This window comes from Nannobrachium achirus (genome assembly GCF_963921795.1).
Source record: "Nannobrachium achirus genome assembly, chromosome: 15".
In the NCBI taxonomy this organism is placed as follows: Eukaryota; Metazoa; Chordata; class Actinopteri; order Myctophiformes; family Myctophidae; genus Nannobrachium; species Nannobrachium achirus.
This window is the reverse complement of record NC_137822.1, coordinates 30,119,297-30,133,977: the sequence shown is the minus strand read 5'-3', so window position 1 is coordinate 30,133,977 and position 14,681 is coordinate 30,119,297. Positions and strand designations below refer to the sequence as shown.

The window sequence follows — 14,681 nt, the reverse complement described above, 5'->3', positions numbered from 1 at the left end:
AAAAAAATCTGCAAACTCAAATATTGTAATAAATCTTATAAAACGTCTAATAAAAAATACATTTCTCAGCCTATGTAGCACATAGAAACATAATTAGCAAATATTTGAGACCTTACACCATAGGCCTTACACCATAGGCCACCACTTTGACAAGAAACAACAATCCACCAGCCTTTATATTGAATATTTCAATTCTTGTTGTTCCACCAGCCTTTAAATTGAATATTTCAATTCTTACGAGCACCCAGCTCAATATTGAAACGTCATTGCCCCTGCTTTACACCACACCAATCCACCAGATTGTATATTGACTGTGTCAATTCTTGTTTTTAGCTCCATTTAACGGTAAATCTGGCGAGCGACATTTGTCATTATTATTATATGTGCGTGCGCGCGTGTGTGTGCGCCTGTGTATGTGAATGAATGAACCATATCATCATAATCATTTTATAAGTGTTATTACCTCTGTTGTTCTGGAGTTTGGGGTTGACTCTGTGCTGCAAAGAGTCGGGTCTCTGAAACTAGCCGTGTCAAAGTGCGTCCGTGAAAAGTTATCCAGTCCTGATGAAATCCATGAAACACTTCTTCATCATCGTCGTTGTTTTCAAACATATCACGTAACAATAACAATGCCAATTCCAGCGGGCCTGGTTTGCCTTCGCTCAACGCGTCTTCCATTTCGCCGCTATGAGTAGCTGCACTGGGATTCTCCGACAAATAAAGTTATGTAAGCAAAAAAAAAGAAATCCCAGCATGCTTTGCGGTAGTCAGGGAAGTATACGTCATCACCTCCTGATGCAATTCATTGGCCACGAGACCAGAAGAGGGTAAAAACTACAGGAAACGCATTTTGCGTTCCCGGTCTGAATGGATAAACAGCATTTTGCGTTCCTGGCGTGAAAGGTAGAAACGCATTTTGCGTTCCCGGTCTAAATGGGTTAATCCAAAGCGACTTACAATAAGCAGATAATACATCACTATAATAAGCAAGATAATATGTCAGAACATCAACAACAATAGGTAGACCATGCACCTAATCAGTAAAAAATGTTTCTAAAAACCTAAACAAATGCTAACTAGCTTCATGTATGGTCAATGAGTGTTACAGTAGTGCTATGGGTTTAGGTGGAGTCTGAAGAGGTGCGTCTTCAGTCTACGGTGGAAGCTAGGGAGTGTGTCTTTTGTTCTAAGTGCGACAGGGAGTTTATTCCACAGTTTGGGGGCCAGGAGGGCAAACTGTCTCTGGACGATTAAGAAGAGGTATCAAATGGATGTTGGTGGCACTTGCTTAGGCAATGTAAACATATGTTTTCTCATGCCAATATACTCCTTTGAATTGAATTGAATTGGTATAAAAGATATCTAACTGGGGTTCCTTGGTATGAAAACTGGGGTTCTTTGATATGAAAACTGGGGTTCCTTGATATGAAAACTGGGGTTCCTTGGTATGAAAACTGGGGTTCCTTGGTATGAAAACTGGGGTTCCTTGATATGAAAACTGGGGTTCCTTGATATGAAAACTGGGGTTCCTTGATATGAAAACTGGGGTTCCTTGATATGAAAACTGGGGTTCCTTGATATGAAAACTACTGGTGTTCTTTGATATGAAAACTGGGGTTCCTTGATATGAAAACTGGGGTTCTTTGATATGAAAACTGGGGTTCCTTGATATGAAAAGGGTTGAGAATCACTGGTCGAGGAACAAATAAGCCTGGAGTTTTCCATGTCTTGATTCTGTTTCTCTATTCCAGTGGTTCTTGACACTTATTCGCCCCTGGACCACCATATTTGAAAAAACATGCCAAGGACCCCCCATTAGAGAAGATGTTTAGGACCCCCAGTTTGACATGCATTAGGCTACAGAGCCCCATTTAATGGTATTTCTATCTCAGACCCCAATCTATATTGTTAAATCAATGTTAATTTAACTGTACCAAAATGGAACCAAATGGACCTGTTCCATTTGTACACTCTCGGAGTTACATACCCAATAAGGGTCCATTTGGTTCCTAACTATCATTTAGCAGGGGACCCCCCTAGAACTCCCTCAAGGACCCCACTGGGGGTCCCCGGACCCCACTTTGAGAACCAGCGCTCTATTCAACCCATCACACGCAGCGGGGCCCTTTGGCCTGCAGTGTACCGTAGCGCAGCAAGTGCCCTTTGCTACGCTGTAATTTTCCTGTCAAAATGAATCGCCTGTTCCTCCAGTATAATTTGGAGGCTACGTTTCATCGTCCCGGAGCATGAACTTCAGATCTAGGTCTCTGAGAAACTCTGGTCTGAACTCTGGCGAAGCAGGAACCATTCCAACGGCATTGTGTGCATGGGGACCGACCATGGGAAGGGAAGCGGGTGTGTGTGTGTTTTGACGCCGCCACTGGTTGAAGTTCACAACTCGGGGCGTTCAGCAGACACTCTGGAGCGAATCGAATATCAAAACCACACGGATCGGCCCAGAGGAATGCGAGGGCTGAGAAAACAAACATAGGTTCCTGAGTGAGCAAGCGTCTATCTATATAACTGTCACTGTCAGGCAGAAACGTTGTATCTCCCAAGTTTCAAATTTGTAACTTTCGTAAATTAAAGCCCCACTTCATCATACAAAAGTGTCACTCCAAAGTAGTGAGAATAGCCGATCTACAAGCACACAAAGCACACAACACCTCGTGATACGAGGCGTTGTGTGCTTGTAGATCTGCTAACAAAAAAAGGAAGGTTTTGGACATACAAGGTTTTCCACCCGACAACGACGATAACCTATCTACCATCCCATCTATCTCAGTAGGATACAGTACATACCTAGTATTTATTTCAATAACATATCTAACAGTTACAACATGCCTATACCTATCCAAATGATCAGAATTAGGTGCAGTATCCAAAATACTGTACTTAACAGACCTAATATACCTTCTGTGGTATCTATCTAATAGACCTGTCATTGTCTCCACCAGCCGAAGGCTGAGGGAGAGTATGTTTTCCCCTCCGTCCGTCCGTCCGTGCGTGCGTCCGTGCGTCCGTCCGTCCGTTTGTCCGTTACCAGCTAATCTCCGGCGCCGTTGGCCCGGTCGCTGCCAAACTGTGCACACACACTCCCTCGATACCAATTCAGAACCTCTGCCCCAAATATTTCACATGGGCCTGTTCTAGCGCCACCAGGAGGCCGACTTTTGCAAAACTAACTTTTGCCAGTACTCCTACAGATTCTGTCCAAAAATCACGTAAATCAGTAGACAGTATCTCTACAGTCATGTGATCGACATGGATGTGGCAGATTTTCCATATTCCATCCTGATTGGCTAAAACTGGCTTTCAAAGTTTGCAGGATTGGTCAGTTTTGAATAAAATGCCTGAAATCCTGAACGCAGTGTGCGATTTTGGTGAAATTGTGCATGCACATTCCCAATAGGCAGAGGAATAAATGCCACTTAAGAAAAATCAAATCAGCCTCATGGTGGCGCTATAACAGGCCGATTCATGTTTTCACCTATAACTCCACCGATTAGTGTCAAACTTTGTATGCGCACTCCTTAGAGGCCAAGGTAAAACCTTTTCCCTGCATTTTTTACATCAGCCTTTTATAGCGCCACCAGGACACCACAATAACATGCCTGACCTGGTGGAGACCTGTGCTCGGAAGAGCACTGCTTCTAGTTTAGCTGTGTAGTTGTGGATCTTAGGATTTGTAGGGCAATATTAAAAAGACGACTTTACCTAACAATATTGTTATTTATTTGGTCTCTTGCCCTCTCTTCATTGGTCTCTTTCCCTTGTGTCTCTCCTCTGTTTCTCTTTTTATTCTTCCATACATGTTACAAAATCTTGCTCTAAAATAATTACAACACATTTTCAAAATGCATCATTATCAAAACCCCAACCATACCCAGTACAAAATTACCACAATGCATGATTCCCTTCGCTATTAGCATAAGTCATACTGTACATAACACATTTGAACATGATTAGACAGAATTATTAGACATGATTATTAGACGTGATTATTGGACATAAGTAGACATGACATGCCATAAGCCACATACCACTGTACACTCTCAATATGTTCAGAACAAGAAAAAAATAGAGAAAAAAAAATTATGATAATAATAAATGCATATACTGGTGTTTAAATAATCATCTCCAATTCTCTTCCCATACTTGGAATGAACTCTCTTTTTATTTCTTGTCAATTCTGTCACTGGCAAGTGCTTTTATCTGGACACACTGAACTTGAACCTGAATTCTTCACTTATCCAAACGGATCCTGCCTCCATTGTTAACAGTCTCTCTCTCTCTCTCTCTCTCTCTCTCTCTCTCTCTCTCTGTCTGTCTATCGTCCTCCCTATTGTTACTCTCCTCTGCCACTGATGAATGTATCGTCCAAAGGTTTTTGACACCAAACTGTAACAAGGCCCCCCCAAAAAATAAACATGGACAAAGCCCTTCATTTCCTGTCACTTTCTCAAAAAGGAAGTGGCTTCCAAAGTTGACTTCCTTTCAGGGTGGAACCCTCTAGTTTTCCTTTGCACAAGCTGGTCTTACCTGATGTTTTTGTAGGTTACAGTTCAGGACCAGGTTGCAGTTTGGCTTAGAAATGTCATAGACCCTTTGGCACATAAGTAAATGGCCCCTTTTTGGGTGGAAACATATCAATTCTTGCCATAGCCAACAAAAATGTTTTCTTTAATTATGCCTTTTTTTTGGTGTAGAAACAGGAATCCTCCCCTTTTGTAGTCCACTTCCTGGATGCTTTTGTTTATACCTAATAACAGCATTACATGTTTATGGCAGTGGTGCTGACAGATTACTGTTGACGCTGTAACAGTGACTCCTACAGCGTGGGCTGGTTGCACCTGGCAACAGGGGTGTTGAACTGTAAGAATAGGGTGTTCCTTCCTTCACCCACTCACTACATCCTCCTGGTGAGGATCCTCGTGTTCTCGTATATGGATAGTATAGTTCGACTAAGCCGGGTTAGGGTTAGGTTTTAGGGTTAGGTTTAGGCATAGTTTTACTGAGGTTAGGTTTAGGCATACTGTAGTAGCATTCACCAGGTTAACATTCACCAGGTTGGCATTCACCAGCGTCGGCAGGTTAGCATTTTACCAGGTTAGCATTCACCAGCGTTGAACTAATGCGACGTCGAACAAATGTTTTGGCGTAATATCGCTACGCTCCCGACCGGAACTTTACCCCTGCACCACCACCCGAGCGCCCTCCATGTGTCCACAACTATAAGTGTCTTTGTTTTGTTTTATGCACAGTTTCCTTGTGTACTGTATGCGAGTATTCCTACCGTAGGAGACGGGGTTACATAAATTAGAAGGCGCGGCTTGTGATTGGCTGGAGCGGAGGTCTGGAGCGCTCGGCTGTGGTCACTTGGACTGCGCGGGCGTTTATCGTGGGCTTGCCCAGGCCTTACGGCCTGGGCATAAATATAACGATTGCATTCACCACGGCTTCACTCACCACGGGCACTCGTGCCTGCGGCGCTCGGGCGCGAAGAGCAGGACCAAGGTCCGCTGGCCTTCGCGCCGCTTGCAATGTCGTGGACAATAACTGTGACATCTAACCATAAAACGAGCGCTCCTTCAAACACCGTCTCCTACGTTTGGAATAATAGCGTACTGTATGTGTCCTGTATGTGTCTGTCTATTCGTTTGTCCAAATAGTTAAATAAATGAACAGTAATTATCAGATTAACTTTCCCTTTGTGCTCTAATCTAAGCGGTTTGAACTCCAATTCCCAGATCCCCCAGGAAAGCTGAACATTTCCTGCCGATTGCCCAATCACTCGCTGGTTCGCTGCTCGTGGGTGGAGTCAGTGAAGACCTTCCTGCCAGCCCAGTATCATGCCTTCTACAGGTGAGGACCTGGCACTGCATAGAAATACAGCTTTCTGCACTTTGTCTCAACCCAAACAGAATGGGTTGTTAAATGGGTATAATAAAGAAGGTACAATCGTTAAATGGGTTGACAACGCTTGTTAACCGTTTTCTTTCTTTCCAGTTCGTACCTCCATGCCCCATCTCTCTTTTGGTCTCTGTATTTCTCTTTTTCCATGTATTGTCGTCTACTATAGTCTATACCGGTGGTCCTCAAAGTGGGGTCCAGGGACTCTCTGTGTTCCTTTTGGGAGGTCTAAATTGATCTTTACAAGTATGTAACTCTTGACAGTATACAAATGAAACCAAATGGACCCTTACGGGTCCATTTGGTTTCATTTGTATACTGTCAGAGTTAAGGGGAGACCTTGACATTTTAAAGTTTGAGAACTACTGGTCTATACCGGTGGTGCAGAAACTGTAGGTGCAGAGAACTAAACTGTGGGTTGCAGGAGGAGATCTATTGTGCTGTGGAAGCGTGTGCAGCAGCATATTGATAATCGTTCGTCATCACACTGAACTGTAGATAACATTAATTCCAAGAACTATGAGTCATGCTTCATGCTTGAATGGCCCCTCTGCTGAAGTCAATTAGAAAGAGAGTGAGAAGGAAAGAGTGCAGACTGAACTGTCCACAAAGGTCCTCTTCCTCGTAAACAATGCGTCGCTTTCAACTGATCATTCAAGGACAGGTTGGCCACAGAGCCAAACGTTCTATAGCAGTGGTTTTCAACCTTTTGACACACCTGTTACTCATAGCAAAATCTTGGCTTGTATGCCTTTACTGATAGAGATAGACAGAAGGCTGACAGGATTATGGGGAGAGAGATGGGGAGTGACTAGCTGTAACTTTTGAATGCTTTAACTTCTGAAAAATACAAGTTCGCAGCGCGGCACTCAACATATTTTGAGTTGGGGGTCCGTGGCCAAATACCTGTAATTTTGGGGGTCCTTGACATGAAAAAGTTTGAGAACAGCTGATTTTAAGGGAGGATTTAGAAGTTGGGTCAAAGATCGGGTCAAAGATATTCAAAGACTTGCACACATTTTCATGATTTTTCAAAAATAGCAGATCCACAAGCTCGCAGAGCAGTGAGCTTGTATATCTGCTATTTTTCAATAGTTAAAGCATAAAATAATGGTTAAAGTGGTTCAAATCTAACGCGACTCGGGCACGTTCCAGGTCTTTTAGAGCAGTGGTCCTCAACCTTTTCAGGCCGTGAGTACTATAGTTGCCATTACATTTAGTTTGACTCGATCTATTCCATTTTGAAAATAGTAGCAACGTGCTCACATGCTCACAACGCCTCGCGTTGCGAGGCGTTGTGAGCATGTGATCATGTAGAGCATGTAGATCTTCTGCCTCTTATATTTGACAATTTGACCAATGTTTGACCAGAGGAACTAAAAAGGTCTTTAAAGTCCTTAAATTGTCACTTTAGAAATGTGCAGATACCCTGTATACACTTATACTGTATGTTGGTCTGTTTACTGTTGAGTGAGAAAACAATGTTAACATTTAGCTAATCATCTGGGGACCCCCCAAAATAATTTGGGGACCCCTCTGGGGGTCCCGACCCACAGGTTGAGGACCACTGTTTTAGAGGGTTAAACACCTGGTATAACATCTCCTCGTTGGTTTTCCAGGGGTAAAGGCGAGGAGTGGAAGCCGTGTGTGGTGGACCCGTCCCTGGAGCGTTGTGAGATCACCCTGCCCACCTACTGGCAGTCCGTCCACCAGCTGAACATCACAGTGACCAACGCCCTGGGCAGGGAGCAGACCAGGGAGCAGATAAGGATGGATAAGCTGTGTAAGACTCACACACACACACACGCACACATACACACACACACGATACAATGGTTGAGTGCTTCATTCAAAGCTTTAAAATGTACATTTAACTCATTTACTGCCCAAGCCCGAGTTTCCCAAGTTATTCCCGATGTCTTTGCGTGCCCATAGGCCAGAGTTTCCCGAGCTGTTAATCAATTAGATTTGATTAACACTTCTCTTGCCAACCCCGAGTTTCCCGAGTTTGTATAGGTACCCCCCCTGTGCCAACCCCGAGTTACCCGAGTTTTTTCTTTTCTTTTTTTTTTTTTAATGTTTTTTGGACCTCAAAAAATGTATTAGGCATGATCGCGATCGCGAAATTGCATGTTTAACCACCATATCAACCCATTCTTTCAAACATGGCAGCCATGTTTGTTTACATCTGAAGAAAGAATAATGGCTGCTATATCATGAATGCCTGAACGGATTTCCAAGTGGATTTTTTTGTTTGAAAGCTGTGAACAGCGTGCACACACGTGGTGCATGATCTAGGCATGCATGGGCGTGCACGATCCGTGCACTATGAATTACATGGAAGTCTATGGAGACCATGGCATCTTGGACCTTCAAAGACATTTAATTGATTGCAACTTAAGTGTTAAAAAACACCCAAAATCGGATCGCCGCTCCGGGGTTACTAAGTAACCTAGAGCTAGTGCTTCGGAACCGGATATGCAGTTTTGGTCGGGCGGGACAATACACTTCTCTGTGGCCACTTTCTCCTGCATTTACTTCCTTGTTACACAACACTGCTGCTAGGGAAGCAATGCTAGCATGGATTAATATGCGGTCTTTTGTAATCGAGCAGACCACGGCGTGCACGCGAATCGTGCATGATGTGTGCACCATCGTGCACGATAGACACACATGCACCCACGTTAAAAGGACGAAAATTGTGGCATATAACGCGATAGTGAAACAAGTACAATAGTAACCATGTGTCCTGATTCCATATCATCACCCTCAGATGACACTGAGCACGCTGTACTGTACTGTATGTAGTTAGCTCAGTATTGAAACAAACTCATGTACATTGTATCCTGTCACCATCGTCAAGCACAACTTAACCTCCCCCATCGTTCAAGACCAGCCTCCGAGACTCCCAGTAACTCCTACATTCTGTTCCTAGCATTTCCAAGAAAACATTAGATACTCAGAAATACATTGGAACATAAATCATAATGAGGCCTTTAGTTTCCTCTCCGCACCAGCCCCTCTAGATTGTCCCGGACAAAATCATTTTACGCTTGTGTTTGCATCTTTCATCCGACATCTGTGTTCTTCTCAGTGCTGCTACCATGCTAAATGAAAAGTGTCATGTTAGAGTCATCAGAAGGTTGGGAGTACTACCTGTGTGCCTGTGGTAAGGGCAAGCTTCAGAAACTTGCTCTTGTCTTTATTAAAAGTTTGATCAGTTTTTGAAAAGACGCAGCCGCCCGCTGCTGTGTGCAGAGGCGTAATTTCAGAAAGAAGTATGTGGTGGCAATCATCATCAAAAACAAGTTGCCACTCAAGCCCCACTTCTAAAAAGTGGATCTCAATGCTCTCAATGTGTCGCATGTGACACGTTGAGACCTTGTAGATCATCTATTTTTGCTATTTTAGTTTAGGGGCAAAAAGATGTTTAAAAATGTTCACATTCCCAAAATAGGGATGCCTGAACACTAGGGGGCGGCAATTGCCATCACCTGATGCCCTGAATGATGCCCCTGGTTGTGTGTTACTGATTATTATCTGTGTCTGTTTCCTTTACCTGCAGTGAAACCGGACCCTCCAGAGTCTGTGACGGTGGAGGGGCAGGTGGGCCATCCTACCAGGCTGCTGGTGGCGTGGCATTACCCGTCCACCTGGCCCGTCCACTCAGCCTTCCCTCTCATGTTCCAGATCAGATACAGGCCTCAGGGCTCCACACACTGGTCAGAGGTCAGTGGAAACCACAGGAACACTTTTGTTTTGTAAGGTGGAAGCAGATTTGAGTTGAGTAAAGCTATGACGAAAATTTTTCGTCGACTACCTTTTTTCACTGACGAAAACTATATTAACTCATTTAACGCTGATCCCGAGTATACTAGTGAAAAATACTCGAGTATTTAGAGTGCCGATCCCGAGTATACTCGCGTAAAATACTGTATATAGAGTAACGCTGGCACTCTTACCCTACGGTCCGTTGGAAAGTCCTGGCACGATTGGACTCGCCGATTCATCATCATCACGGATCCACATGCACAAAATAGTAATCCCTTAACATGGAGGGCGACGGTGGATCTCATCTTTAATGTCCATTTTCTCCGAACAACACTTTTAAAGCCAAGGATGGCATTAGATTCTCGCTACAATAACGTAATAACAAAGGCAACGATCGGCCATTACAGCAACGGCATGGGGTGACGATCGCTTCCGTTGAATGACGTCATGACGTCAAACCGGAAATGTTTACGCAATGGACTGGCCTTCAAAATAAGAGAATGGCAGCGGATGGAGCCTGCGAGAGGCACGCTGGACATTTTAACCCGTTCATGTCTGGAGCACTAAATGGGTTAAAACGAATTAAACCTAACTATGATGACTAAAACTAAGACTAAATGTATTGATCATTTCATCACAAATAAAAACTAGACTAAAATGTTAGGGAGGGACTATAATGGAGAAGAGATCTAGTAGAACTAAAGTACAAGTCTTTATAGTGGACCCTGATGAAGGCCAAAATGCATTGGTCACCTGCATTTCTTTGAATGATTTCTTGCTTTATTTAAATAAAGAAGTTTATACTTTAAACTGAACAGAGGTGCCCTGGATCCTCTCTAAGTACACCACCTTATTTATCTTACTTTTGATACCTACTGCATTGAAATTGAACTTAGAACTCTTGTCCTATAAGTAACTTAACCCTCTCCAAAGAGCACCTGTTATCAGTTTTCACTACTCGTAGAGCTTCTTCATTTCTTATCTGACAAAGTCAAATAGCAGATCTACAAGCTCACAACTGCGACACGTTGTGAGCATGTAGATCGGCTATTTTCAGCATGCAACAAAGTATAAAATCAGACACTTTACGACACCATCAAGGCCTGGGAAAAAAATGTGTCAACAAAATCAATTGTAGATGTAATAGACTAAAAAATGACTAAAACTAAATTGAATGTTATTCAAAAGACTATGACTAAAACTAAATCAACGCTAGTTGATCATGTGGTTGTGGTGACGATAGGGCATAAAGCTGCCGTCCTACGTATGATATCGGCATTGTTTGAGTAACAGAAGAGTTACAGAAATGCAGCTGTTTATCTTAGCGGCATTGGATGGCAGAAATGATATCGTGTGTAACAATTTTACATAATATTCTTCGCAGCATGATCAAGCACCCATAGCACAATAGTCTGATGCAGTAACATCAAACTGTGTTCTGTGTCTGTCTTGCGGGGCATGTGCATGCGTGCGCGCCAGCATAACAGTAGGTGTGGCAGTGTCTGTCGCTGCCTTTGTGGGATGGCGTGTGTACACACGTCGTAGGTATTGTGGTCTCTGTGATGAATTGTTGAACAGTGGTGTCGAATTACACACTCTAACACTGTCTGTTGCCAGCAGCAGATCCCTTAACACTGGACAGACAGCGCGTGCCCGATTGACTAATTCCACTCCATACCATATCTCATAGCCTGTATGGATGGTGGGTTCGAGATAGTCCACAGCAGTGGATTCCAGGGGCTCCTTTATGGGGGTCTAAATTGACCATACAAGTCTGTAACTCTGACAGTGTACAAATAGACTCAAATGGACCCTAACGGGTACATTTGTGTCCATTTGTATACTGTTAGAGTTAAGGAGAGACCTTGAAATGTGAAAGTTTGAGAAACACTGGCCTACAGAATTTAAATAACATAGTTGGACTGAAGAAATATTCTGGAGCAAACACTGTGACGCTGATTTGTGCTGTAGTTTTCAAGATCAGATGACATGGTGACCGAGCTCAGCACATGGAAACTGTCCCATAGTGCAGGGGTCTTCAACGTTTTCAGGCCAATGACCCCTTAGCTGAGAGAGAGATGAAGCAGGGACCCCCACAACCTGTTCATAGATTCCATATAGTTTCATTGTTTGACAGCACGGTCTTCTGTGTATTTTGGATTCATGTCAATTTGTGTTTTCAGATATGTATTTAACCACTTGGACCGTCAACACTTAATAAACTTGACCTTTCACTCTGTACTTAGTCTGCTCTTTTTCCCCCTCTACACCAAAGTTCTTTGCCGAAAATAGCCGATCTACAAGCTTGTAGATCTGCTATTTTTGGCTAAAGTTCTCAGAATATGTTAGTGTTCAAGTGCAATATAAAACATGAGAAAAAAAAGCTTCTATCACACAAAGGAGGACACCCCCTGTGGTAACTCTGAGGACCCCCTAGGGGTCCCGGATCCCCTGTTGAAGACCCATGCCATAGTGTGTTGTTCATTGGCCATCTGATGCTACGTTATCAACGGCAGCAGCGGGTACAGATTGTGGCTGGGGTGGTAAGTGTCTTTGATGAACCGCTTAGCCTCCACTTAACCCTCTGCTCTCTCCCATCTCCCTATCAGATCGAGTCTATGGACATTCCGGTGCTGATATCGGACGCGCTGGCTGGTTACCCCCACCAGGTCCAGGTCCGCGCTCAGGACGAGGTGAACTCCGATAGCCAGTGGAGCGAATGGAGCCCGCTGCTCTTGGCTTGGCCTTGGGGAGGTGAGAAAGACAACTTCTACCACTTTTTCTAGTCACATGTTCAAATACTGGATTCTGATTGGCTAAATTCCGGAGGTTATGGCAGAACAACCGCCGCAGTTGTGTGAGGACGAGATCAATGCGCCTCAGTGTACATCCGGGGACTTCAGGAGGTAGTCGGAACACCTTTCCCCCAACCAACATATGACGGTCGTAGCGGTCCTATGTTTACTAACGTGCGTACGACGTCGCCGATTTATTTGGATCCAATGCAATCCGCCAACTTTAAAGCCCCTTTTCTCTGAACCTATGCCTTTCTGGAAGCGAACAGCCTCTATTTACGGCCGGAACGGTCCTTCTAACTGACGTTAGCTTAGCTGTATGCTAGACATCTTTCTCTGCATGGAGTTGGCGTCATCTGGTGGTGAGTAGAAGATGTTGTTTGTGGAACTATTTGCTGTCGTCGCGGAAGTTTTATAGGCAATAATGATTGTAACTTAATATCCTTGCAAGTTACAACTATGTGTTTTCTTTCATGTATACGGAAAAAAGTGGTAGAAAAGCTATTTACCACTCGGGGTCGGACATTATGCTCTGATAATGTCCTGTGTGAGGGTGTTATCGGACTCGGCTTCGCCTCGTCCGATCACCCCCTCACACAGGACATTATCAGAGCATAATGTCCTCTCACTCGGGGTAAATTGCTTACTTCACCATTCATTCACTTAAACCCATTTAGGCCTAGAATTATTGAACGCTTTAACCAGTGAAAAATAGCAGATCTACAAGCTCACAGCGCGGCACCGAGTGCCGCGCTGCGAGCTTGTAGATCTGCTATTTTTGAAAAAGTCGTGAAAATGTGTGCAAATATTTGACTATATGTATTTTCAAAGCGAACAGTTGTAACTCAGATTTTGCTTCTGGGTGGTCCCTGGAACTATATATTTTGAGATGGGGGTCCATGGCTAAATAAATATCATTTTGGGGGTCCTTCACATGAAAACGTTTGAGAACCACTGACATGGTAGTCTCTCAAGAACAGACTAACTGAGCTCCAGAAAAGGACCTTTTCTTTGACGATGGCTAGCTAGATTGCTGACATAGGAACATAGGTTTTTCCAAAAAAATCTTAGAAGGATTCAAAAGACACTTATAGAATCGGTTCAAAATTCTAATTTTCAAGATTTTTTCAAAAGCATAAAATAATTATACACAATAATGTGTACCCGTTCTAGTGCTGTGTATTATGTGCCATGAAGGTCTGGGTCACTTTGTTATTAACACTTGCGATGCCAAAAACGTCCAGGAACATGATAAGAATTACCGTGGTGCATGGTTACCAGATAAACAGGTGCTGCGGCGGCGGCTGGTGAGCGAAAAAACATCATATCCCATGATGAAATTGGGCCGCCATCATCAGGAAGCGTGTCCATCTCCATAGGCTCCTATTCATTTGCTGCTGCAAAGAAACAGCTTTATCTCTGAATCTTTTTCCAAAAATGCTTCAATCTCGGATAAACACTTTTTTTCATGGCTATGCCATGTGAAAGTAAACCCGATCCACATCACAAGACCATGAATTTCCACAATATGGACACGATCGTGATTGATTACAAAAAGAAAGACACTAAAAGTGTTAACATCCTCATGGCTTGTTACTCTTTGTAAACTGTGCTTATAGAAATTATAGAAGTAGAGGGTTAAGTTACTTATACTAGGACAAGAGTTCTAAGTTCAATTTCAAAGTATGGTTCTAAAAGTCCAGTTGGTTGATAAGTTAGTCGATAAGTTAGTCTACTCTACCAGATATCTTGACGGTTAACCAAACAGGATTTATATTCTGGTATTATTGTTATAATAGAATTTCTTAGTTTTGTGCTCTGCATGGCACATGACTGGACAACGCTGATTGAGGCAGTTTGTTGATATGGATATGATTCAGAATAACTTATAGTACACCTACAGAATCGTTTCACTGCATTTTTGTGATATACCGGTATATATATTTTTGTTTCAGCCTACAACACCCCTGAGCCTGCACTGGAAAACTTCCCAGAAGAGTTTTTTCCTGAGGAATTTCCGGTAGACATCAACCCTGAGACCTCCACCGCCAAGACCCAAAGTAAGTATCCTTTCTTTTGTGCATGTGGTTAATATATATGCATTAGTTAACTCATTGTTGACCAGGCACAGGTGATGGATCACATTTATCTACTGCGCTGGGTATAATAAATATATAAGAATCTATAAAAGAAATGTATAAC

General features: G+C 43.2%; 1 protein-coding gene across 1 annotated transcript in view; it reads left to right on the top strand.

The window, feature by feature from the left end:
* il11ra (interleukin 11 receptor subunit alpha) overlaps nt 1-14,681 on the top strand; it is a 91,933-nt gene that overhangs the window by 68,011 nt on the left and 9,241 nt on the right. Inside the window, exons 5-9 of the mRNA XM_080742716.1 lie at nt 5,751-5,865; nt 7,533-7,696; nt 9,479-9,642; nt 12,294-12,438; nt 14,435-14,539. Of these exons, the coding sequence (XP_080598842.1) occupies nt 5,751-5,865; nt 7,533-7,696; nt 9,479-9,642; nt 12,294-12,438; nt 14,435-14,539 (693 nt within the window). The remainder of the gene's footprint in view (nt 1-5,750; nt 5,866-7,532; nt 7,697-9,478; nt 9,643-12,293; nt 12,439-14,434; nt 14,540-14,681) is intronic.